General features: G+C 36.0%; 1 protein-coding gene across 1 annotated transcript in view; it reads right to left on the bottom strand.

Moving 5' to 3' along the window:
* Positions 1-25,115, bottom strand: part of ADA (adenosine deaminase) — a 758,716-nt gene that overhangs the window by 286,304 nt on the left and 447,297 nt on the right. The window contains exon 6 of the mRNA XM_044090009.1: positions 24,930-25,054. Within this exon, the coding sequence (XP_043945944.1) occupies positions 24,930-25,054 (125 nt within the window). The remainder of the gene's footprint in view (positions 1-24,929; positions 25,055-25,115) is intronic.

The raw sequence follows: 25,115 nt of genomic DNA, 5'->3' as shown, positions 1-25,115 counted from the left end.
AAGACTGGGTCAGGACCCCATTCTTCAGCAGAGGCCCGGGGAGAAAAGCTCCAATTGATACATGAAAGTTAAGACAATTTACATGAACAAGATAAAAAAAAATAAGTATTAAAGCACACAATAATAATTGAATACTAAATAAGTACAGAGATGTAGATGTAATAATAAATACAAAATAAGTACAGACAGGTAGACAAAATAATCAAACATGTACTAAATTAAAGTGGTAGATTGCAAACACTCTCTCTCTCTTTTTCTATATACATCAGGTAAGAGTAAGGTAAAGAATGAGGATCAGAACATTAGATCCAAGTAGATGCTAAGAAAAAAGTTAAGGGTATAGAAGTCTGTTAGTCCAATATGCTAGTTGTTAGTAGATGAAATTCCTGTTTTAGACATAGAAAGGAAAGCCCCTAGAGAGTAAATGGAGTTCACCTGTTAGGGAAAGAGCAGATGCAGGTCTGATGACACAGAAAATGTTTTTTAGGGTGCGTTTGAAGTTGTTAAAGCTCTCAGTGGTAGTAATGTCTGTTGGCTGAGAGTTCCAGAGCTTGGTGGTGGCATGAGAGTATAGGCACTGTCCGGCTCTTTTGTTTGGAATGCAGACTGTTACGAGTTGTTTGTTTGCAGACTGGAGGGCTGTTGTAGGTATGCATGTATGTATGTATGTATGTATGTATGTATTTATTGACATTTGGTAACCGGGAAAGTCCGACTGGGTCAAGGGACCCATTTTCAGCGGAGGCCCGGGCAGAAAAGCTCCAGTACATCATCATTACATCAACAGATAATACAATGTAATGTTACAATATATTAGATACATGAAATATCTTAACATTGCTTCAAGATGCAATCAGACAGTTTAGAGAAAACAATGTAGTGTTTTAGGACAGATTTGAGGGCTGGGCAGCTATCAGGTGTATATATCATTTTTATGTGTAGAAGACAGCTGTACTAGGCTTAGATGTCGTGTGAGTTTCGAGCTAGTTTAGTTCTTTCAGAGCTAAGCAGTGATGGGAACAATAGGGGTAACGTGGCGAATTTGGCAATTTTATGGTAGCAGGACTGGAGCTTGGTTTTAAGCGAAGATTGTAAATTGGTGTATAAGGGGGCTGCATATAAGAGTGAGGGAAGCAAATAGGTGTTGGCGAGGGTTTTTCTGGTGGAGCTATCCAAGAAAGTTTTTTGTCTGTAGCGTGTTCCTAGTTTGATGTGTGTGTGTGTGTGTGTTTTAATGCTATTGCAGATGTGGTGTTCGAAAGTTAATTTGTTATTTATGGGGACACCTAGAAGCTTAGCTGTGGGAACTGTTTCAATTTCTGTGTTATCCTGTGAGAATATTTTAAAGTGAGATGAGATTGGTATTGTCGAGAAAAGCAGGAGTTTTTTTTTTTTTTTAGGATTTAAAAGTAGCTGGATTTCTCTCAGCCATGTCTCTATTGAGGTGAAGGTGGCTTGGGTGAGTTGCTGGAGTTGTATATGTTACTGGAGAAGGAAATGATGGTAGTGACATCTGCATATTGGATAATTGAGCTAAGGTGTGTTGAGGTATGAAGGTTGTTGGTGAAAACAGCATCTTATACATCTTGGCGGCATTCTTGCCAAGTTCTGTTGTAACATAGCCTTATCCTAAGTTCCCATTTCCTAGATACGGCCTCACCATGTCTAAATATCACCCTGACCAGAAGGCAAGAAGCTTAACATTTTAGTTCTCAAACAAGGAGGCTAATGCAGGTTTAATGATAACTTGTTTCCTTCAAAGAACATTAGGTGGGTAGAGATACACAGTTTAGAATTGTTTTGGCATTCTGCAGTAACTTATGAAATGTGTCTGTTGTTAATAATTGTGGCAGCCACACTGAAACAAAGTAAACTTTTAGCTCAAAAAAGATAATTCAAATCAAAAGTAAAGGAAAATGGTGGTACATTTACTTGACTGTCACTTCTTTATCACAAAACCACAGAGGAAATATCAGCATTTATATATTATTAACTTAAATCGGAGCTGCATGACACAGTTTCCAACACTAAACTCATGATTAATGAGGGCAATTCTTTCTGAAACTGCAAAGCAATAAAAATAATTAGTTAACAGTGGGATGATAACAACGGAGGTTAAATTTCACATAAAACAGTAGGGTGGATTTTTTTCCACATATCATAATTGTCTGTAACTGGAGAAAGCTGTAGCTATGGCATTGTCCGCAAGGTAACATGATGTCTAGTAAAACATCGTCATAGATTATTTCAGGCCACAGGATTTTCTTATCATGCCAAGTAAGATGTTTAGTCACATACATATTTACTTCAGAAGGAAGAGATGAGAAGCATGGTTATCTGCTGGTACCATTCTCTAGCGGAAGTTACTGAATGCATTATCAGGCAGCTGCATTAAGTCCCTCCAGCCCCTTACAGCAGCATATGACAGTCAACTTCCAGCTAATTAAGCTTGGCTCTTGTCTTGTTGTTGTATATGCAGAAACTCTTTGGTTGTGTTGTTTCCCATTTCAGATTCAACCCTCTATACACTCTTTCTAGTACTGTAATTTTTGATGGAACCTCTGACACTATCAGCTATGACTTGTCACTTCCTGCTAACATGGGTGTATGAACCTGCTCACTGTTTGTACCGACTGAAGTTGGATGGTGTTTCCACAAACTCAGCCAGTCCATTATCAGTGCTGGACATACATCCTATGACATAAGCATCGCAAATCAGAGACTAATTGCACCTTATGTTATTAATCTAACCAACTTTAAGTAACTGATTCATTTCAGCCAACAAGGAAAGGTCACACCTACTTCTAATTTTCTTTTTCTGATAGAGGATTTCTACTCATGTCTTTCACAGTGGCAGTGTACTACTAATACTGTAGTAAATCACAATACACAGTCATATTAACCCCATGGAGGGTGCACATTTTGAGTGACATTTTGTGTATTTTTGGGCTACAGAATTGCTGGTAATTCTACACTGGGTATTCTATAAATGCTGCTGACTGGAACACAGTAATGACTGCACAGGTGTTGTGCAACATGGACCACATACAAAGAATTTGATAACATTATGCTTGCTTTGCAGGAATTAACCTTTATGATGTCATTTTATACATTTACTGGACCTGTCTCGTGAAATTCTATCCCCTCAAGAAATATGCAAATACTCATGAGATAAACAAGGTTTGAATTATTCTTGTCCATTTAGCCAAATCTCACATAAAAATGTTGAACAGTTATACGGCTCACCATTTGAGAAACACTGTTGCAGAGGCAACGGTATACCACATGACATGCTAATCAAGCAACATGCAGTACATGCAAAACCACCAAAGAAAGTTAAAAAAACTCTTCTTATAATACCATGAAAGAAAGACTCTACTGCACGTCTGGATAAATATTTAATCCACTTTAGAGGTAAAACAAAACACAGAATAATTTTCTCTAGCGCCTCGGCAAAACTTGCCTTTACAGAGTAAAACTTCAACACTGACTAATAGCTCACCTTAAATACATTTAATAAGACCCTCCCCTGCTAACACTTAAGTAATTACTGTTAATTAATTACAAATTATGTTGAAAAAACAAGTTACATATACTTAAAAGAACATATATTTAAAAAGACATATATATACATATTCTTATCTACTTATATCAAACTTTTCCATGAACAATCATGATTCAGACCATTTGGACTTAATGTATTAAACTTTAATATAAGACATAATTCCTTTCTCCTTAATATTTGTTTTATGTGTTGTTCACTACAATATGATTCATTACAAACATTATCTAATACTGTGACTTTTAAATTATCAGGTTTACCATTATGATATTTATGGAAATGTATAGCTAAAGGACTACTTTCCTTCTGATTTTTTATATCTCTAACATGTTCTTTTATCCTACAGCCCAAGGTTCTTTTAGTTTCTCCAATATAAAACTTGCCACAAGGACATTCTATACCATAAATAACCTGTACTGACTTACAATTAAAGGTTCCCTTAGTTTCAAAAACAGTTCCATTAATGATTTTAAACTGTGGAACTATGTATCTACAGATAGTACAATTCCCACATTTTCTTGTACCCTGATATTTCACCTGTTTATACATTAACATGTTAGGTGGCTTAAAACGACTATGAACTATAAAATCCTGAACATTTCTCCCTCTATTATAGGAAAAGCTAATTCTATTATTTTTTAAAAAATCAACTTCTTTTTTAAGTAAATTCCAACTAAACATTACCTGTCGCTTAACATGTTCAGACAATAAGGAAAAAGTTGAAACAAAATATACAATATCTTTAATTTCTTTATTATTGCCACTATAACTGTTGCTATTATTACTACTTTTATTTTTAACTCTTCTCAAACTATATTTTAAATCACTCTCAGAATACCCTCTATTTTTAAATTTATTATAACTTAATAGATATTCTTTCTCCTTAATGTTAGGGTTACTACGTAGTCGCTTCACTCTATTAAATTCAGTATAGGGAATAGACTTTATAACGTGTGGTGGATGATAACTTGTCCCATACAACACTGAACCAGAACCCTGAAACTTCCTATGTAATTGATATTCTATTAGTACATTGTTATGTCCTTTTAGGGTAATATCTAAGTACTGAACTGTATTGCCCATTTGTATATTTATTTTATATTCATGCTATTTTTCTGTATTTCTTCCAAAAACTGCTGAACATTTTCTTGACCACCTTTACATATAAACAGCAAATCATCAATATAACGGAAATATCTATAAACATGTTTATTATAAAATGAATTAGTATATATATATATATTTCTTCTCAAATACAGAAAATTATTCTGTGTTTTGTTTTACGTCTAAAGTGGATTAAATATTTATCCAGACGTGCAGTGGAGTCTTTCTTTCATGGTATTATAACATGCAGTACATGCCCATCTTTTTTACATCTATTTGGTAAAATGAATTAAGTTACATGAAACATAAAACTATACAAAATACATACTTACACAATAAAAAGACATTTCTAATAATGCAATTTTAGACCTTAGAATCCCATTTAACCTTTGATTAGTCTATATATCTGTCTGATTTCTTCAGTGGTCTGCTGTATCTGAAAAATGTAATAGATATCTGGATATCCCTTCTGACTTTTGGAATGGTACTTGCTGCGCTATGTCTTTTTAGGCAGACACTATAGCAGGACTTTCTCTCTCTTTCTCTTTCTTTCTGTAATTCTTAACCATCATAATTTTCAGTCTTTGTTGTCCTGAGAAAGGATTGTTTGTGACACTTCTGGTAACTCATATTTCTGAAAAGTCTTTTTTTCCTACAACCTCTTCCTTCTGTGCTACTGATCATGAAGCCTCTATCAAACGCATTTAGTGCCCATTTGTTCTCAATGGAGGGAACCCTGCCTGCACTGAACAAGGGTTGACTGAAGAGGGCTAACATCCAGACAGTAATGGAAGAGCTTGTTGCCCTCCTCGCCTGCTTGCTATCTCCCACTTGTTGCTGTAGAGGGTGTTTTCATCCCAACATCCTATGGGTCTAGCATAACCCCCCCCCCCCAGCCTGGGGCTGGTCTTGTTGCAGAACTGACTATCTGATCACAGGCGAGACAGCCATGTGACACCCCTCCCCTCTTAGCTGCCTACATCATTCCTGGAGCAGACTTTGGGGGTGTTTTTATTTAGGTCACTAATCCTACGCACAGGTGGCTAATGTGGTCATGTGATCGTTTGCGTCAGCATGAGGGTATGCTATGCCATTCATCTCTCTCTCTCTATTAATTATATATATATATATATATATATATATATATACACATACATACATACATATATATATATATATATATATATATATATATATATATATATATATATATATGGAGCTAGGACTAATGCTTGAAGACACATTTCAACGAATGGAAATGGCTGTGCACTGATACGCTAATGTGCCCTTTCGCGAAACTCAAGTAAAAAAAAAAAAAACACCAAACATTAAAAAAAAAAAAACAACAGTAATCATGTTTACGCAGGGAGGCAAGCCCCCCTGCAACCCCCAGCCCCCTACTTTTATATTCATGCTGAGTTCACACTATAGTGAGGAAAAGGGACTATTCCCTTATCTCCACTGTGCCACAATCACAGCAACATACATTTCCTCTTTTTTTTTTTTTTTTAGTACAGTTTCACAAAACTGTGCAAGGCTGTTTTCGATTAGTTGAAATGTGTTGTCGAGCATTAGTCCTAGACCCATATATAGATATATATATATATATATATATATATATATATATATATATATATATATATATAATTAAAACAAAAGGTGCTTCAACAAAGTATTAGTTTAAGGGTGTGCACACACAATAAAGTATTAGTTTAAGGGTGTGCACACTTATGCAACCGGCGTATTGCACATTTTTTATTCTTTTATATTTTTTTCCTATATCCACATTTACAAACCAGATAGCGGCATCCTCAATCTCTGCCACAGTAGTACAAGACGCAGATGACACCACCATTATACATGCCGCCCCTAACATAAAGGAACTACAAACCATAACTCAAAAAAACTATGCCTTAGCAGAAGCATGGTTTGCCAACATCAAACTTCTTCTTAATCCCAAAAAAAAAAACAACCTAATTCTATTTGGCCCTGGTAGACCTCCTCATCTAAGTAATGATTTCACCATAATCTCCAAAGATAGCATCAAAATTACCCCAACAACCTACACAAAACTGCTAGGGGTAGTAATCGACAACAACCTCAGATTTGACATTCACATAGCCCAAACAATCAGGAAAGCAAAAAAAAAAGCTGAGTCTACTTTATAGAAGCAAAAATGTTATGACCAAGAATACTAATTCCAGAATTGCAAGAACTCATCTCTTATCTATCCTACTGCATGCCTCCCCTATACTGACAAATCTTCGCCACACTGAACTCAACAAAATGGAATCTTGTTATAACAAGATTGCCAAGTTCGCAACTGAGGCCTCTCACAGATCCCATCACTGTCTTACCCTAAAGCAGCTCAACTGGCTTGAGCTGCCCCAACTACTGCTACTTAATCAACTCTCAACAGCACACACACTGTACTACCTGCCTGACAAAACCCCATCACTATAGCATCTAATTCAGCCCTACACAACCACCATAACCTTAAGATACAGTAACCAAAACCTTATAAATGTCATCAAACACAAAAATGATGCCAGTTAGTCTCTTTTTGCCTGCACTATAGCCAGAATTTGGAATCAACTCCCAAATCACATTACTTCTACAATCTCTGTCTTCCAGTTTAAAAAAACTCCTCAAAAGCCACTATTCAAACAACTGGGTTTGCTCTTGTGTCTCCCCAGGTTAAACCACACCACTGCACTGTTGCATGAATTCATCTGCTAACGATCACTTATTACTTCCTCTAGTTACCGAAGTACACCTGTTCTACCCCAAACATATGGGCTTTTCAGAATGAACTCCTAAGAAAATGCTTGTACTTTTTTTCCCTAAAATATTGTACTACTTTTAATTTTACAATGTACTGCATATAATCCTCACTACCAGAAATGGTTAAATTCTGACTATTACATGCTAAAATGAGTCTTGTAAAGTACTTGTATATATTCCTGATAACAACAAGATGTTAATATCTGAATATTGCATGCTGAAATGTATTCTTAGATGTAAGTGAAATCTTCACTTTGTACTGTACTGTATTGGAGCTTTTCTCCCCGAGCCTCCACTGAAAAGGGACCTGTGTCCAGTTGGACTTTCCTAGTTATCAAATGTAAAATAAAATAAAATAAAGACATGACTTTCAGTAATCTGGAAGAAAAAAAATTGCTAAAAGTGCTAAGAGCTGATTACAATAAATGAAACAATGGAGTATATAAATTCAAATAACAAAAGGATGGAAAAATGGAAGAAGCTTTAAACAGACATTCAAATGAGCTGATAAAACTGCAAAAATTAGAGGTTGAGATGAAGAAAAGGCTGGATGAGTATGAAACTGCTCAATAAGAGATGTTTCAAAAAATGGTAGAATTAGAGGAAAGAGCATGTTAAGGAAAACCTGAGATTTTCTGCAGTACAAGAGAAACTAGAAGGAACAGACTGTATTAATTTTATGTAAGCACAAATAAGCAACAGGATTGATATTCAACAGCAGGAGTTAATAACTGAAAGGGCACATTGTACGTATGCCCTAAACCTGGCCAAGAGAAAGCAGCCAAGACCTCTAATAGTAAAAATACAATCCTACCAGCAAAAAGAGTTGATTGTGACAAAACTGTGGCCGAAGGACATAGTACTAAAAGTTGGAGACAGTTGAGTGTTTGTGGAAAATGATTACTCACTGTACACCAAGGAGAAGAGGAATACATTTATTCCAGCAATCAGGTGTGAGATTCAAACTGTTGTATCCAGCTACCTTCAGAATATTTTTCCTGGAAGGTTAAAAGTAATTTTTTGATGCAGAAAATGTTAAGGAGGAAATACAAATGTTTGTCTGACAAAAAGTGAGCTATTAAATAGAAAGGGACTCTGTCGTTTACTTTTCTGAGAATAAACCTCATTGAGGGACTTTGCCAGTGAAACCTTTTCTAGTGTTCCAAAGGAAAATGCTTGAGAGACTGAAAAAAAAATAAGGAGTTGACCAGAAGAACCAGGTGTACACTGAAAATGAACCAGAGACTGAAGCTGGGTGATGGAGATCAACTGGAAGAAAACCAGCAACTCAAAAATTAATGAATATATATGGGATTACAAATCAATCAAATTTATGAAATATGTTTGGACTTTTTTCGGTTTGTTAACCTTGTAGGGGTCTCCAAAGAATATGCCCTACATCATGCCATTAATATTTGGAAAAAAACATTAAGGAGAATGGAAGAGGAAGGAAAGAGGTAACTGTAAGTAAAACAATTTTTGCTCTTAACACTGTTTTTATAAAACATGACATATACTGCATGTTGTATTATAAAGCATTTTCAGTTATTTGTGTGTATTACAGGGATATTAAAGTAAACAGGTGCCTTTTTTCTTCTTTCTATTTTCTTGTTTAGTTTTAAGAAACAGAGGCACTGCAATGTAAAAAGTGAAGAAAGCCTGGACAAAAGCATGTTTAAGATAACAGGATGCAATTTTGGTTACTGAAGTGAGATATAGATTGTAAAAGTACACAAATCATGTTATAAGTAAAATTTATGTTTTTTTTTCTTAGTTTTGCATAGGAAATTGGATAGATTAAGGCACTTGGCTTGATCTAACAAGTTTTAAGTGAAAGTAAGTAAATAAAATAACACTGAATGTAATTAAACTTTTTCCTTTAGGAAATAAATGTTCACAGTGCAACATGAGAAGCTTGTAACTGGAGGCAACTGTGTATCTAGCTCTCATGTTTCTATGGAGAAAAGCTGATAAAAGGGGCAATAAAATCTGAATACTTTTTTTTTCTTTCAATGGCTAAAAGATAATGGCTGCTGTGTTCCCTGGCCCAGTGGGTCTGCCTCTATCAATGTAAGTATCCGTATGGCTATTTGCTGTTTTGCTTCTTTGCAAGGAAACTGCTGTGCTGTTTTATCATTTGCATGTACCTAACAAGCTTGCTTTTGCATTTTTGGTATTTGAGCTAAAACGGTTGCCTCTGTGAATATGTAGATTTGCTCAGTGCAAAGGATTATTGTAGTATGTAGCTTGAGTCCTACCTAGAATATTTTCAGTTTTGCTCTCCCTGTCCTAATGTTGCTTATCGCCATTTTTTCTTTTTCTTTATCTCGCTAGAATTGGTATATCTCTACTAGATTACTTTCTTGCTGTACTATACGTGATATCTTGTGGAGCTTAGCATTGGTATTTTCCACACTTTAGAAACCATGACCAAGGGTCATTAAGCAAGCTCTTGTGTTTTTTTTTTGATACATGCTGTTTAATAGGAATCACATATCAGCAAGTACATACCCTATGAGATTTTCATTCGGAAAGACTTAACCTACATGGTTTATGGAGCATTCTGATATAAATCCCTTTGTTATACCACTTGTTACATGGGTAGTTTAATTTCCCTCTTTGCAAGCACTGCCTCCAAACTTCACCCTGCGCGTGGCTAGTATCTACGCCACACACTTTGACTCAGGTTTACTGTATTACTAAGGGTGATTTACTAGCATTGTGGCTACTCTATTGTGCTTATATTTATATCTGTGAATTTTTGTTACAAAGTGCCACTACTGAAAGCATTGCTGAATTCCATTTATCAGTCCTAAAGCCTGGCGTTTTAGGGGGACAAAACAGAGTATTGGCTTGTTGTTTTAGATTTACTCCTTTTGGCACCAAAAGTATCACTTGGAAGGGATGCATATACTCCTGTTATTGCCGATCTGTGTCTGCATATGTTTTTCCTTTCCTTAGTTAACTCACCCCTCCATGCAATAGTGTTGCAGTGCAAGGCTACACTCCTTATCAGGAGCGTTACTTTAACTGTAAAACAGCTGTTCATCAGCGTTAGCGCATGTTTGTGAATTTGGCTACCTTTATTGGTAGTTTCTGCTAGTGACAACCCTATTGGTAGTCGTTGCTATTGAAAACACGCAATTCTAAGTGCAGAGTGGTTTATCGTATCATGGATACACTATGTGAAAGCAATTTTAAAGCTGAAATACACTTTGAATGACTCAATGAAATATCAGCTAAATGCAGGCTAATTCTATATATTCTTTTTAGCTACTTTTATTCTTTTATTAAGAGGTAGCAGCATAACTCAACCCTGCTTATAAGAGGCTGTGCCTTCTTTCTTGTTTCCTCTCGGCCTAAGAAACAGCTCTTTGGCTTAAAAGTGGATGGTATCCTTCTCACATAGATAAACCCCAACCAACTATTTTTCCCCTTTTATTTACACCTAATGGCCTACCACTGACTGTTTTTTGTTGGTGAGTGGCTGTAAATTCATGTACTAAAGTACTGTTTCAAGCTAGCTGAATCTTATTAAATGTATATACACAAAGGCTAAGGTTTACCTATGCTGTAAAATAGCTCCTTAACTTACCTTTTCTTAACAAAATTAGGTCTATGAGGACTATAACTTTTTCATTTCTACTCCTGAACCTTTGAATATGTTTCTGTTTTGATACTGTTTTAGTATTTTGTAGACTAATGTATACTAGTGTTAGCTAAATTAAGTTGTTCGTTTGGTTGTTAATGCCTTATTCTTTTGCAATATCAGTTGATAGATACTGTCTTGTTCTTACCAGTCTAATGTATACCTATGCTTGCTAATAGACTATTTTTTTTTGTAATTCTACCCTACATGATTTGAAATTAATGCTGATTATAGAAGTCATCCGAGAGTGCAGTTGCTACATAGTATCATTCTTAGTGTATGTGTTGGGTCTCTACATAGGAATGCATGTGTAAGATGTTGTTTATTATTGCATATTCAGTCTTTCAACCTTAATTTTTGTTCAATGTCATATGTTAGACTTTTTTACTGTACATTTTTAATCTACTGCCTTCTTTCTCCTTTCCTTAACCCACCTAGCTTATAAACTCTATCCTGCTGTAAGACCTGTGTATGCTACCTGCCCACCCTGCAAGAACCCCCTAACATAACTTCAACTATCAAACTACAAGCTAAAGGAAGCTGTTGTCCTATTTTTCAAATCACCCTCCATCCAAAGAATCACAGAAAGTATGTCTGACCTCTCTACTAAACTGAGAAGTTGTATTGTAACTAAAACCTAGTCTTTTGCTACAGTGTAGTACTTTGTATTAAATATCCTACCTGAACCAGGTACCCAGCAGCCTACCTCCCCATCTCCACCTTAGGGTATTTATCTCTCCATATTTTTGTGTTGTCTAACCCTGTCCTCTTTCTTCTTCATCCTCCTGCATAATTTAAATGTAATTTTAAACTTTGTCCACTAGGGGGGCTCCCTTCCCAAGGCTCCTATTAGCTTCTAAATAATCCTTACCTTTATCTATTTTAGTTCAACACTAAACTACTCTGTTATACTCTTCTGTCCTGCCATTTAGCTTACTTTGTCTAGTCCCTTCTCCTTTCCTCTTTGTTTCTGCTATAGTCCTTAGCCATAGCTATTTTTTAAATATACTAACACTCCCCTCTTACCTCTTACTTCCAAGAACTTAGCTGTATTCTGCTGTTTCACTGATTGTTTCTGTGAGCTATTTCTCACTTGCTCTAACCCGCTCCATTCACCCTGCAGGCTCACTTCACTCCCCTAACCTGTCCCCAATTCCCACCCTTCCCAGTACACTTAACCTTATACTACTCAGACCACATCCCTATCTTCTATTAACCAATTACCTCTCACTTCCTCATTAACTTACCCATCCTATCCCCTGCTACCTTCATCTACCACATTTTTCTCTCTTACTCCACCCTTTTACTAACTCATTAATTTACATATCCTATTCACCTGTTTTTTTCCCTTTAACAACTCTACCCTTTAACCTTGCTCTTACCTCTGTCTCATATCTCCTAGCATCTATCTCCTATTCCTCCCAGACATGCCTACTATACACAGGCCTACCCTCAATAATGGCCTTCTCTTTCTCACTATTATTACCCCCTATTTTTATCACATTACCTTACTTGCTATGACCATCATAGCCTCTCTAATTTTCAGCTCCCCTTAAAACACACAATTTCAATCTCTCCTCTAGCCATAGAAACCCAATTGAACATAACATTCTCACCTTCCTAAATTCCACAGATTAACCCATATTATGTATCCACACACTAAAAAACAAATCCCTCCCCTTTATAAAGTATTGAAACACCTTCATAGCCCTTTACAGCTCCTATTACTACATGGAGATATACATCCTAACCCAGGCCCAAATAATACAATGTCAGATCCTCATTCTGACCATCCCATCACTTCTCCCATCTCCAATATCTCTGACAATTCTCTCCTCATAGGCCACCTCAATATTCATAGCCTAAATAATAAAATAACCCAACTTCATGCCCTTCTACACATACATTCCTTTGACATCCTATGTCTTACAGAAACATGGCTCAAACCAGTTACTAAGGATAATGATATAATCCTACCAGGTTATAACATCCTGATATCAGATCGCCTAAATAAAAAGGGTGGTGATGTAGCAATATTATATAAATCTCATTTGCAGGTTACACCACTAAATACCCAACCTCCCTCACCCAATAGTGTTGAAATCCTAATCTCTAAACTACAGATAAATACTAATAAATCATTATATATAATCTGCTCCTATATCCCTCCAGGCAACAACATTAACACTCTTGAAACTGTCCTTAATTGGCTCTCCACATCCTTTCCACAAGAAACCATACTCCTTGGTGACTTTAACTGGAACTGTTGTAACTCTTCCCAGCCTAACACTCATATAAACCTATATGGCTTCAATCAAGCCATTACCTCCCCTACCAGAACCCATAAACCTAGAAACAAGCAAACCACCTTAGACTGGATTCTAGTTAACAGTAATCCCCTTTCCTACAAATCAGGTATACTTCCTGATGATATTAGTGACCATTCTCTTATCTTCATTACCAAACAAAAAACCCTCATACCTAACCACACAATCTATAGAACTATCCATAACAAAAACACCTCAACCAAGCTAGCTTTCAAGCCGAACTTAAAGCTTGCAATTGGTCACCCCTTAAATACCTACCACTTGACAAAGCAGTCTCTTACTTTAATAATAAATTTCTACAAATCCTAGAACACCATGCCCCCTCTCGGACAGTCAGAACTAAGAACAAACCTGCACCTTGGCTCACTAAGGAGACAAGACAAAAAATCCTTCAAAGAAATCGAATTTGGTCTAAATGGAGAAATACTAAAAACCCAACTGATCATGAAATCATTAGACAGTGGAGAAATGCTACAAAAGAATCAATAGTCCAAGATAAAAAAAAACACTACCATAAGCTCCAACACACTCAACATAAAAACCCTCAAAAATTTTGGTCAGGTATAAATAGCCTACTCCATCCAGGCCAGTCCAAAACTCCAACCCCAGCTAATTTGACTCAATATTCTCCCTGCCAAATTGCCAACTCCTTTAATAAATTCTTTGTGGACTCAGTCCAATCATTAGCATGTACCTTATCACCAGCCAGCATCTCCAACACACTCTCACAAACCATTTTACCTCCTCCCCTCCAATTACAGCCTGTTCCAACCTCTCTCATCCATACCCAGCTTTAAAGACTAAAACCATGTACCCCCTCAGCTGACCTCCTTCCAGCTGAATTTCTGCAAATGGCAGCTGGAGTACTTGCTTACCTTATCTCTATCTTAATTAATAGGACCATCACAGAATGCACTATACCAACTCTTTGGAAGGTCTCATACATTATACCTCTACATAAGGGAGGAAGCTCAACTGAACTCTCTAACTTCCGTCCCATAGCTCTACTTTCTCCTTTAGCTAAAATCATGGAGAGATGCATTCACCGGCAACTTCTCGATCATCTCCTCCAAAATAATATTTTAGCCAACTGTCAGCATGGTTTTTGGCCTTTTCATAGTACTACTACTACACTACTATCATTTTCTGACTCAATTAATAAAAATAGAAACAACAACTTACTCACCTCTGCCCTCGTTCTAGACCTATCCAAAGCCTTTGACATGGTGAATCATCACTTAATGATAGATATACTTACTTCACTTTCAGTTGACACTCAGGCAGTCAAATGGTTTGAATCCTACCTTAGAAATAGACAACAGGCAGTCCTCTGGGACAACAGCCTATCCACTCTACTCCCTATCTCGCAGGGAGTCCCACAAGGCTCTACCTTGGGGCCCCTCCTCTTTTCTATTTTTATCAATGACCTGAAAACATCCCTACCTCAAACCACCTGTATTCAATATGCCGACGACTCGACCCTAATCTGTGCGGCAACATCTTCTGCTGAACTTCAGTCTAATACCCAAAAAGTATTTGCCTTAGTTGAAAACTGGTTCTCCAAATGTTGTCTCCTCCTTAACCCAAAAAAAAAAAAAAAAATTCTACTGTTTACCCCCTACCCAGAAGTCTCCCTCTATTGATTTCACAATTACATCAAATAATGGCATTGTAATTGTACCAGACTCAACTACTAAACTCTTAGGCGTAACAATTGACCATAACCTTAACTCTGACTCCCACATAAACTCAACCATCAAATCTGTGAATAGAAAACTGGGATTCCTCTATAGGCTAAAACCATTCCTAACACCTAAAGCCAGGACTACTATTGCCCAAACGCACCTATTTTCCACACTTCTCTATGCCTCCCCAATTTTTACAAATCTGTCTAAAAATAATCAAAATAAGCTGGCCACATCTTACAATAACATTGCCAGATTTGCCACTGGGTCCTCATTCAGTACTCATCATTGTCAAAATCTACGTAAACTAGGATGGTTGGAACTGCAAAACCAGCTTCTTTTTCAACAACTAACCATCACCCACAAAATCTTGCATCATCTTCCAAATACTCCCATTCTCTGTAACTTGATCAACCCCTATAAAAATCTAAGTACCCGATGCTCAGCCAATAAATTACTAGCCGCAACACTAAAATCCAATAACAAATCAGGTGATTCTCTATTTACTAACACCATCGGAATCCTTTGGAATAAACTTCCAAGTAATCTTATATCCCTTTCATCTACTCCTCTGTTCAAAAAGCATCTAAAAATCTTCCTTAATTCACAATGACGGTGTCCATACACTAATCCTGGCTGAAACTCTTTTTGTCACAACTAACCTTTCCTTATTTACTAAGTTTTTCTGCTTTAAACTATGTTGTCAAAAATGTTTATTTTGTCTTGTACCTACTATGCTATATACCTAGTTATATGTCCTTCCCTCACTGCTGTTTCTTTTGTTATATAATGTAAATAAGCCTAACTCATATGTTTTTTTTTTGTTACCATGTATAACCAATTGTTGATTAGTATCCCCTTATGTCTATAGTTACTTATGTATATTAGTTGTATCCAGCTGCTGTAGAGCTTTTCTCTCCGGGCCTCTACTGAAAATGGACATATATCCAGTTAGACTAGCCCAGTCAACAAATGTAACATAAAAATAAATAAATAAATAAATAAAATAAAGATAAAACAAAAACAGACAGTCCTTTGTGTAAGTTGAAATACAGGCTGTACCATCCACTTTAGCATAGATAACCTTAATTATGGGACAATTAAAGCCTGCAAGTGTTTCTGTCAATCTGGGACAATCATTCCTATTAGGAAGGTTAAACTTCATTATTTGAAGATGTACATAATTGTGTGTGTTTGCATTAAGTTAATAAAGTTATAAGGGTGTGTTTGTTTTCTGTTTGAGAGATTTTACTAAAACAAAAGTCTTGTAAGATGTGACATAGGTTCAAAAGGATATGACAAGAAATACCTGCATAAAAGACCAACCTGCCAAACAGTGTATGATGTAACACAAAAGCTGAAATTAGACACTTAAAAAAAGTGGTTATACATAACAGATCCAATAACATAATGATAACACTTTCTGTATTATCTTCAGTTGTGAATGGTCTCACAGGTATACACAAAAAAGAAAGAGTAGTGAATTATATTAAGAAAAGTGAGTGCAAATAGCTATGTTACAGCAAAAACATCTGGAAAGAACTGAGCATATGAACTTGATAAAGAAAGGATTTCCGGATGGTCATTCAGCAGAATATTTGGGACAAAAGAAAAGGGAAGTACTTACATTAACGGGTAGAGGGACTCCAATAGTGATAGAAGATGGAAAAATAATAATGGTAGATTTGTAGTCATAAGGGGCTACAGGCAAGGGAGGAAGATTATGTTGGCATGTATATATATTCCACCTAAAACTGCTACAGTGGAGCTTAAGAAAATTCAGGGAGAAAAAAAAAAACAGCTTTCAGCAGGGAATATTACTTATAGGTGGGACTGGAATTTGATTTGCAACAGTGAAGATGTACCTGGAGGGTCTAGAAGGCAAAATCTAATACAAGAGGGTAGATTTTTGAAGAAATTTACTAAAAAAAACCTTGGTGTGGAAAATGTGAATTCAGCAGTAAGAGTGCAGAGAGAATTTACATATTACTCCTCAAGGTACAAAAACTTGGCTAGACTAGACAAAAATTATATTTCATAGGAATATGTGCATTTAATTGAAAGCTTTAATATTCATCCAGTAAGTATTTTAGATCATATGCCAATAATAACTAAAATAAAAATGCAGGGTAATGGAATAAAAATGAGACACTGGCGCTCCCCCACCTATCTGTTAGACAGATATTTAAGAAATGGGTAGTGGAAATTATTTGGGAGTTATTTTCTGAAGAAATTTCTGTCTTCCCTAATACAGCTAGGGAGCTGGATAAAATGAAAGAGTTTAAAAATAGGATAGACTTAAAAGAAAAAGAGATATGGTTATGAAATAACAAGCATTATTTAGAGTGGCAGACATAGGTTAAAGTATTGCAGAACAGTGGAATCTCACAGAAGAAGAGGTACAACTGCATTGTGCTAAGCAGAAAATAAGGGGCTAGCTGGATAATATGCATGAGTTTAGAAATATTACCATTGTGCTAAAATCTTTTGTGCCTTGGCATTATCAAAAATGACAACAGAAAGAAGAAAGAGTTGTTGCCAAGCATTGAGAGCCTATAACAAGAAGTATACCCAGAGATCCTGTAGAGGTATTAGACATATTTCAGAAATGTTATGAAAGACTGTATAAAGCAGAGAAATATGGAAAACAAGAAAAAGTACAGATGGAAATGTTTACAGGAGAATTAAATATGCCAAGTTTAGAGGTTTATGAAGGTCCATTACTAACAGTTAAGATTATGTATAACCAATCCACAGGAAGGTCTCCAGGAATAGATGGTACTCCCTTGGAAGTTTAGAAGCTAGGAGGGAAGAAAGTGATAACAATTTGAAAGGTTTTATTTAACAGTATTTTAAAAGGAGAAGCACAAACATCCTGGAAGAAAGCTGTGGTGGCTGTAATACTTAAAGATGGTAAAGATCTATCAGACCTAGCTTCATGTAGGTCCATTTCAGTTCTAAACCATGATTATAAAGTGTTTGTGTCTATAATGGCAAAAAGAATGGCAAAGGTGATGCCAAAATTGATAGATGTGGATGAAAGTGTGGTTTTGTAAATGAAAAGCAAATATTTGACATTTATAGAACATTAATGATCCAGGGTGAAGCAAAATGTAGGAAAATAGCACTGTTATTGCTAGGTTTTGATAAAGAGAAAACATTTGACAGAGTAAGCTGGGATTTTATGAGTAGGGCAATGGAAGCATTTGCATTCCCTGACACAATAATAAGGTTAATTAGAATGTTATATGAGGGACTGGAGGAGAAAATTAAAGTGTGTGCATGGGGGTTCCTCTCAGATAAGTTCTGTTTGAACAAAGGAACCAGACAGGGACATCCTCTTTCCCCTTTGTTATTTGCATTATTTTTTTTCTTTTTCTTTCGGCTACTCCCAGTACGGGTCAACAGTGCGGATCATCTGTTTTCATTTCTTCGTGTTCTCTGCATTTTGCTCTGTCACACCAACCACTTGCATATCATCTCTCATCACATCTATAAACCTTATCTCAGGCCTTCCTATTTTCCTCTTACCTGGCAGCTCCATCTTCACCATCCTTCTTCCAATATACCCAGCGTCCCTCCTCAGCACATGTCCAAGCCAACGTAATCTCACCTCACTGGCTTAGTCTCCAAACCGTTCAACCTGAGCTGACCCTCTAATACACTGATTCCTAATCTTGTCCATCCTTATCACACCCAGTGCAAATCTTAACATTTTTAACTCTAACACCTCCAGCTCTGACTCCTGTCTTTTCGCCAGTGCCACCATCTCCAACCCATATAACATAGCTGGTCTCACTACCATCTTGGAGGCCTTTCCTTTCACTCTTACTGGTACCAGTCTGTCACAAATCTCTCCTGACATTCTTCTCCACCCATTTCACCCTGCCTGCATTCTCTTCTTCACCTCTCTTCCGCACTCATCATTACTTAACTGTTGATCTTAAGTATTCAAACTCATTAATCTTCACCAACTCTACTCCCTGCATCCTCATCACTCCTCTCTCCTCCCTCTCATTCACACACATATATTCTGTCTTAGTTCTGCTGAACTTCATTTCTCTCCTCTCTAGAGCATATCTCCACCTCTTCAGGGTCTCCTCTACCGGTTTCCTACTCTCATTACAAATCACAATGTCATCTGAAAATATCACAGTCCACAGGAACTGCTGTCTGACCTTGTCTGCCAACCTGTCTATCACCATTGCAAATATGAAAGGGCTCAGAATTGATATTTGATGTAATCCCACCTCCACCATGGAATGCATCCTTCACTCCTACTGCAGACCTCACCAGTGTCACACTGCTCTTGTACATATCCTGTATCACTCTTGCATACTTTTCTGCCACTTCCAACTTCCTCATACAATACCACAACGGGTCTCTAGGCACCCTGTCATATACTTTCTCTAAGTCCACAAAGACACAATGCAACTCCTTCTGACCTTCTCTATACTTCTCCATCAACAATCTCCTTCTCTATACTTCATCAACAACCTCAGAGTAAACATTGCATCTGTAGTGCTCTTTCCTGGCATGAAACTGTACTGCTGCTTACTAATCCTCACCTCATTCTTAGCCTAGCTTCCAAAACTCTTTCCCGTAACATCATGCTGTGACTGATCAATTTTATCCCACTGTAGTTACTACAGCTCTGCATCTCACCCTTATTCTTAAAAATCAGTACCACTACACTTCTCCACTCCTCAGGCATCCTCTCACTTTCCAAGATTCCGTTAAACAATCTGGTGAAAAAACCTCACTGCCATGTCTCCTAAACAGCTCCATGCTTCCACAGGTATGTCATCAGGATCAACAGCCTTTCCATTCTTCATCCTCTTCATAGGTGTCCTTACTTCCTCCTTTTTAATCTGTTGGCCATCCTGATTCATTATCCCCACATCATCCAACCTTCTCTCTCATTCTCTTCATTTCTCAGCCCTTCAAAGTACTTTTTCCATCTGTTCAACACACTCTCCTCACTTGTGAGTACATTTCCTTTGTTATCCTTTATTACCCTAACCTGCTGCACATCTTTCCCAGCTTGGTCCCTCTGTCTAGCCAATTGGTACAGGTTCTTACTTGCATTATATTTAGAACTATTGGCAAAAGAAAATGTGGGACTCAGAAATTTACGGATATAGTTAGTATGGTAATCAAGAAAAGTTGGCAGTTATTTGCAGCTGATATTATTTTGTACCTGATAAAGATATTAGTGTTGTGGAACATTCTGACACAGTTTAATGAATGTAGAAGAAAGGCAATAGCTATAAACTATGTAGCCACACACCAGCTGGTTCAGCAATGCCCATATTTAGGAGGGCATGATAAAATGTACTTAGGAATACGGGTTAAAAAAGATTCTATTATAGTAGCTAAGGATATGTGAGAAGAGACTAAACAAAAGATAAAAAAAAAAACTGAGAAACTGGAAGCTCTGTTTTATAGATATGGACAGTAAGACACAAGCAGTGAAAATGTATTAAGTCCCTTTAGTTTTATATACAGGTCAGGCAAATGTTATCAACTAGAGGAGAGGTTATGGATAGCAATTGATAAAGAGATGAGGGATTTTATGTGGGAGGGGAAGAGGCCAAGCATCAAGCGATATAAACTGATATTTTAAACAGAACAAGGTGGTTTGGGATTTATTTCAGAGCTACACAGTTAAGTCTCCAGTATATAGCACAATCTGAAAGCCATAATTCAAAGTGGAAAGGGATGATGATGAAACAGGAGGGAAGTTCAAGAAATAAGGCAAGACTGGGATTTTGGATGCAGATCCTTAAGGAGAATAACAATAACCATACAGAATATTATATTCATAAAGTAGCAGAAAGTATTATAAGAACTAAGTCAACTTGGGAATGGAAAAAGGAGATTCTGCCAATAGGGTTGATTGCAATTAGAGGTACAGAGATAGACAAGAGGGAACTGGAATTTACTGGAGAAAATTGGGAAAGGAACCAAGGTATTTGCAGCAAATAATTAGAAAGGAAAAGGAATAGAATGGGAAGAGACCAAGAATGCATTTGGAATGCAGGCTAGAGATTGCCTTCACTACTGAGGATTGATAACAGAGTATATGCAAACAGAAAGGAATGGGGATCATAAGTGAAAGACCAGCACTAATACACTTTTTAGTAGAATCCAGAAGCTGCTATTAAAAAGGCTAATTAGTAGGGTATATAAAATACTGCATGATAACCACAGGAATCAATCAGAAAAGGTTAAAAAGGATTGGGAAGAGGGACTGGATAAATTCACAATGAAACAACAGGATGATATATATATATATATATATATATATATGTGTGTGTGTGTGTGTGTGTGTGTGTGTATATATATATATATATATATATATATATATATATATATATATATATATATATATATATATACATACACATACATACACACACACACATAGCTCCAAAATATGCAACAAAATCCAGAAGATTTAGGTTCTTTGCTTGGAAGTGTTGCATTGGTATTTTTATACCCCAAAGCAGACTCCAAAGAATTTTTCCTCAGGTAGATTACAAATGGTTACAAATGATGGAGAAAAAAGAGTTAATTGGGTACATAGTGTTTATGAGGGTAATGAGTTGGCAAACTTTAAAATTTTTCTGCAAAGTACTCTGTCAGAAATACTGGGTAGCAAACTGGTGTTAACTAAGTAGATTATTTTTGAGCTATAATAAACAATCAGAACCGCCTAGACATAGTAAGTCCTTACTGAGTTTAATTCTGGTGGCTGCCCATAAAGCAAATTCTAGAAAATTGAAATCAAAGTCTAAACCAACCATACTAAAAGTAATGAATATAGTAAGAGAAGATAAAAGAACCAGAAGTGGGATCTTTAGAAAAGGGTTGGACCTAATTACATAGAAAAAAGTGGGCATTGTGGGAACGATACATGCCAAATAATGTTTTGGAGGAGGAATGAGGTTTAAGGCAAAGGAGGAATTGAATGAATTATGCAATGTTTGAATGACTGTTTAGAAGACCATATGTGATATATAAAGTTTGCAACTGAAAATATGTCAGTATGGTATGTTTTCATTTATATAAATGTATGATTGCCTATGTTATAAGTGATAATTCAATAAAGATATTTCTTATTTAAAAAAAAACTTAGGTCATCTAGACTGAGTTCCTTCTGTACTACAGAACTGGATCAGTTTCTCAGTTTTGACATATTTGTCCTGTACAGCTGTCTGCAACTTATTCTATAAATCTTGCCACCTTCCTCATGATATACATAGGATCACAGTTTGTATACTTCTCTATCAATTTCAAACTGCTGTCTCAAACATGTACATCTGGTAGCCTTCTGCTTTGTCTATCATTGCTGTACCACTGTCTCTGCTGATTTATTTGCAGCATTTCCTTTAATTTATGTTGATTTTTCTGGAATCAGAAATGCAGTTTTGTCCATTAGCAGTTGTGCTGATGTTAGACCAAGTCCCTAGAATGGAGTTATCTTATATTCCAAACCTTTGAGATGACAATTCCTTTGGGTTTTGCTGCAGTTCTTTCTCATGTTATTCATCATTGTTTGGCTATATCTTTCCATTTGTCCTCTAAACTGGGCTGGGTATTTCATTCTTTAATTTTTACTCATGCACAAATGTTCTGCAATTCTGACTTGTGTTCAGCAGACCACTGTCAGATATGACAACTTCAAGTTTTCCCTTTCTCATAGATATAGACTTTATTGCACTAATTACACTTGTTTTGTCTGGCTTCTTAATTATTTCAAGAAATTTGGACTAATAACATACACATATGAGATACATGGCTTCCCTGAAATAAAAATCATTACCCACTTAGTAGGCTATCATCTCTACCTCTGGATTGTTGTTCTGCAATACTTGTTGTATTTGACTCAACACAGCAAGTCAAAACATTGAACTACTTGCTCATTTGAACTTTACTATTCTCAGATGTGACTAATGTATCCTCTCAATCATTTGCTTCCATGTTTGATTGTAAGCTCTTATTTTGCCACTTTGAACATCAGGTTTTGCGTTCAACTTTTTTCTTCCATGAAAGGAAAAAAAGACTGAACTTAATTCCATACTGATTTTTGTTCAGACCAACCTTTCATCATAACATCTTTTAGGAGCTGCATTTCTAAATCAGCATCAGTGCATCTATGAAATTTTAATTCTTTCTCTAGCAATTTTCAGTACTTTCTTGGCAAATATGGTTTCATACCATATAATGTCAAAAGACACAGAAATAACATGAGGACAAAAGAGCTGTGGTCTAGTTTTATGAGGTCTATATTTGAACTGATTTCTCTAGAAGCAAAGGTGTAACATATGATATGCTAACTACTGAAGCTAGTAGCATTGAACCTATATATGCCAAATATATGATGCATTGTCATAAGTAAAGATAATTTCATCAAAGGCTTCTTTTACAGCATGGAATCAGTACACTGCAGTGAAGGGAAAGAGAATTATACATGAAAAAGCACTCATGTTGAAATAGAAAATAATACAACTACACTGAATACATATATAGATAAATGAAAGCACATCAAAACTAAAAGTAATACAATATTTATCTCCCTTTTCAAGAAAAAATAATTTCCTACCTTGTATATTTCAAACAACTGGGCATAAGAGCATTACAAGGATATATTGCCACATTATCTTTATAAGAGAAATACTTGATTTGAAAACTAGTCCAATTCCTTTGCAAACTCAGCTTAACTTTTATTACAGTACTTTTCACAAAGCACTTTAAAAGACATATGAAACCCAAATAGGTAATATTAAACCAAATTTGGGAAAATAGCTTATGTATTTACTAAACAAAATAACATCACATCATTACTTTTCATAGCATTACTTATGTGGTTTTGATTTCATGATGTTTTATCCACAAATTTTGACACAAATGTATTATAATGCCTCCTATATGTCATTGTTCACAGCAACTCTTATATTTTGCCAAAAAAATGTTAGACAAGGAATTAACGTACTATAAAAATGATGCTGTTTTCTGTAGTTTAAAATTCAGCTAATGTAAAAATGCACTTTGAACAAAAATGCAGGCATAGCTATGTATGCAACGGAAGAGAATTGAAGAATAGTTTGTTCTGGTTCACACATCACAAGCTTCTGTCTTACTTTTTTGAATTGTGTGAATGCTAAAGGAGACAATGAACTTTGCTTAGTAGGAAAAATAAAAAAAAGGAAAAAACAAAATAAACATTTTTAATTTACCAAAAGGAAATGAAAAAGGTCTCAGAAACAGAAAGGTATTTGCAATTAGCTGGGGTTATCTCCTATCTAAAACACAAACAGTCATTTAAGGATTAAAATTTCCTTACCTGTCAATAATCGACAAAGCTGATTTTATATTTTGAAGTATAAAGGTTAGTATTGAATATTAAGTACGCAGTACCTTGAATTTCTATATTGTACAGTTCAGAAGCAGGCATGTTTGTAAATGCTAATGCTGCAAATAATGTACAGCATTTTTCAGTGGAAAGTAGTCTTTGAGGTTATGTGTGCCTCCTGATTTTTTTTAAAGATCATTGACTTAAAACATCCTTGCATCTTTTTCCTGTTGTAAATATTCTTGTTAGCTATTTTCTATTGACTAAACACCATTTATTGGAAACAATTCAATTTTTGCACCCAATTTCCTCAAAGTTATACCAGCAAACACAATAACACAAATGCATGCAAACAGATGCCATATTTTACGGTATACAGGCATTTTACTTTATCAATATATTAGTCAAAACGTAAGAATACCTAGTTTGGCCTTTCTCAATATGAAGAAGTTTACCTTACCTCATAAGCTTTCCTGTGCCCCATATTGGCTGTAACATTTATTGATTCATCTCCAGCCAAGTCAATAGCTACGACACCATCCTTTTTATATTTTTTACAAAGTTCCACAATGTCTGCAGACCAGCCTGTCAACAAGATAACCATAATGGCAAACAAAACAGAAAAAGAGAAATAAGGTATTTATTA

This window comes from Protopterus annectens, chromosome 12.part0 (genome assembly GCF_019279795.1).
Source record: "Protopterus annectens isolate FY-2018-M chromosome 12.part0, PAN1.0, whole genome shotgun sequence".
NCBI lineage: Eukaryota > Metazoa > Chordata > Ceratodontiformes > Protopteridae > Protopterus > Protopterus annectens.
The sequence above is the reverse complement of the archived record's forward strand: the minus strand, read 5'-3'. Positions and strand labels throughout refer to the sequence as shown.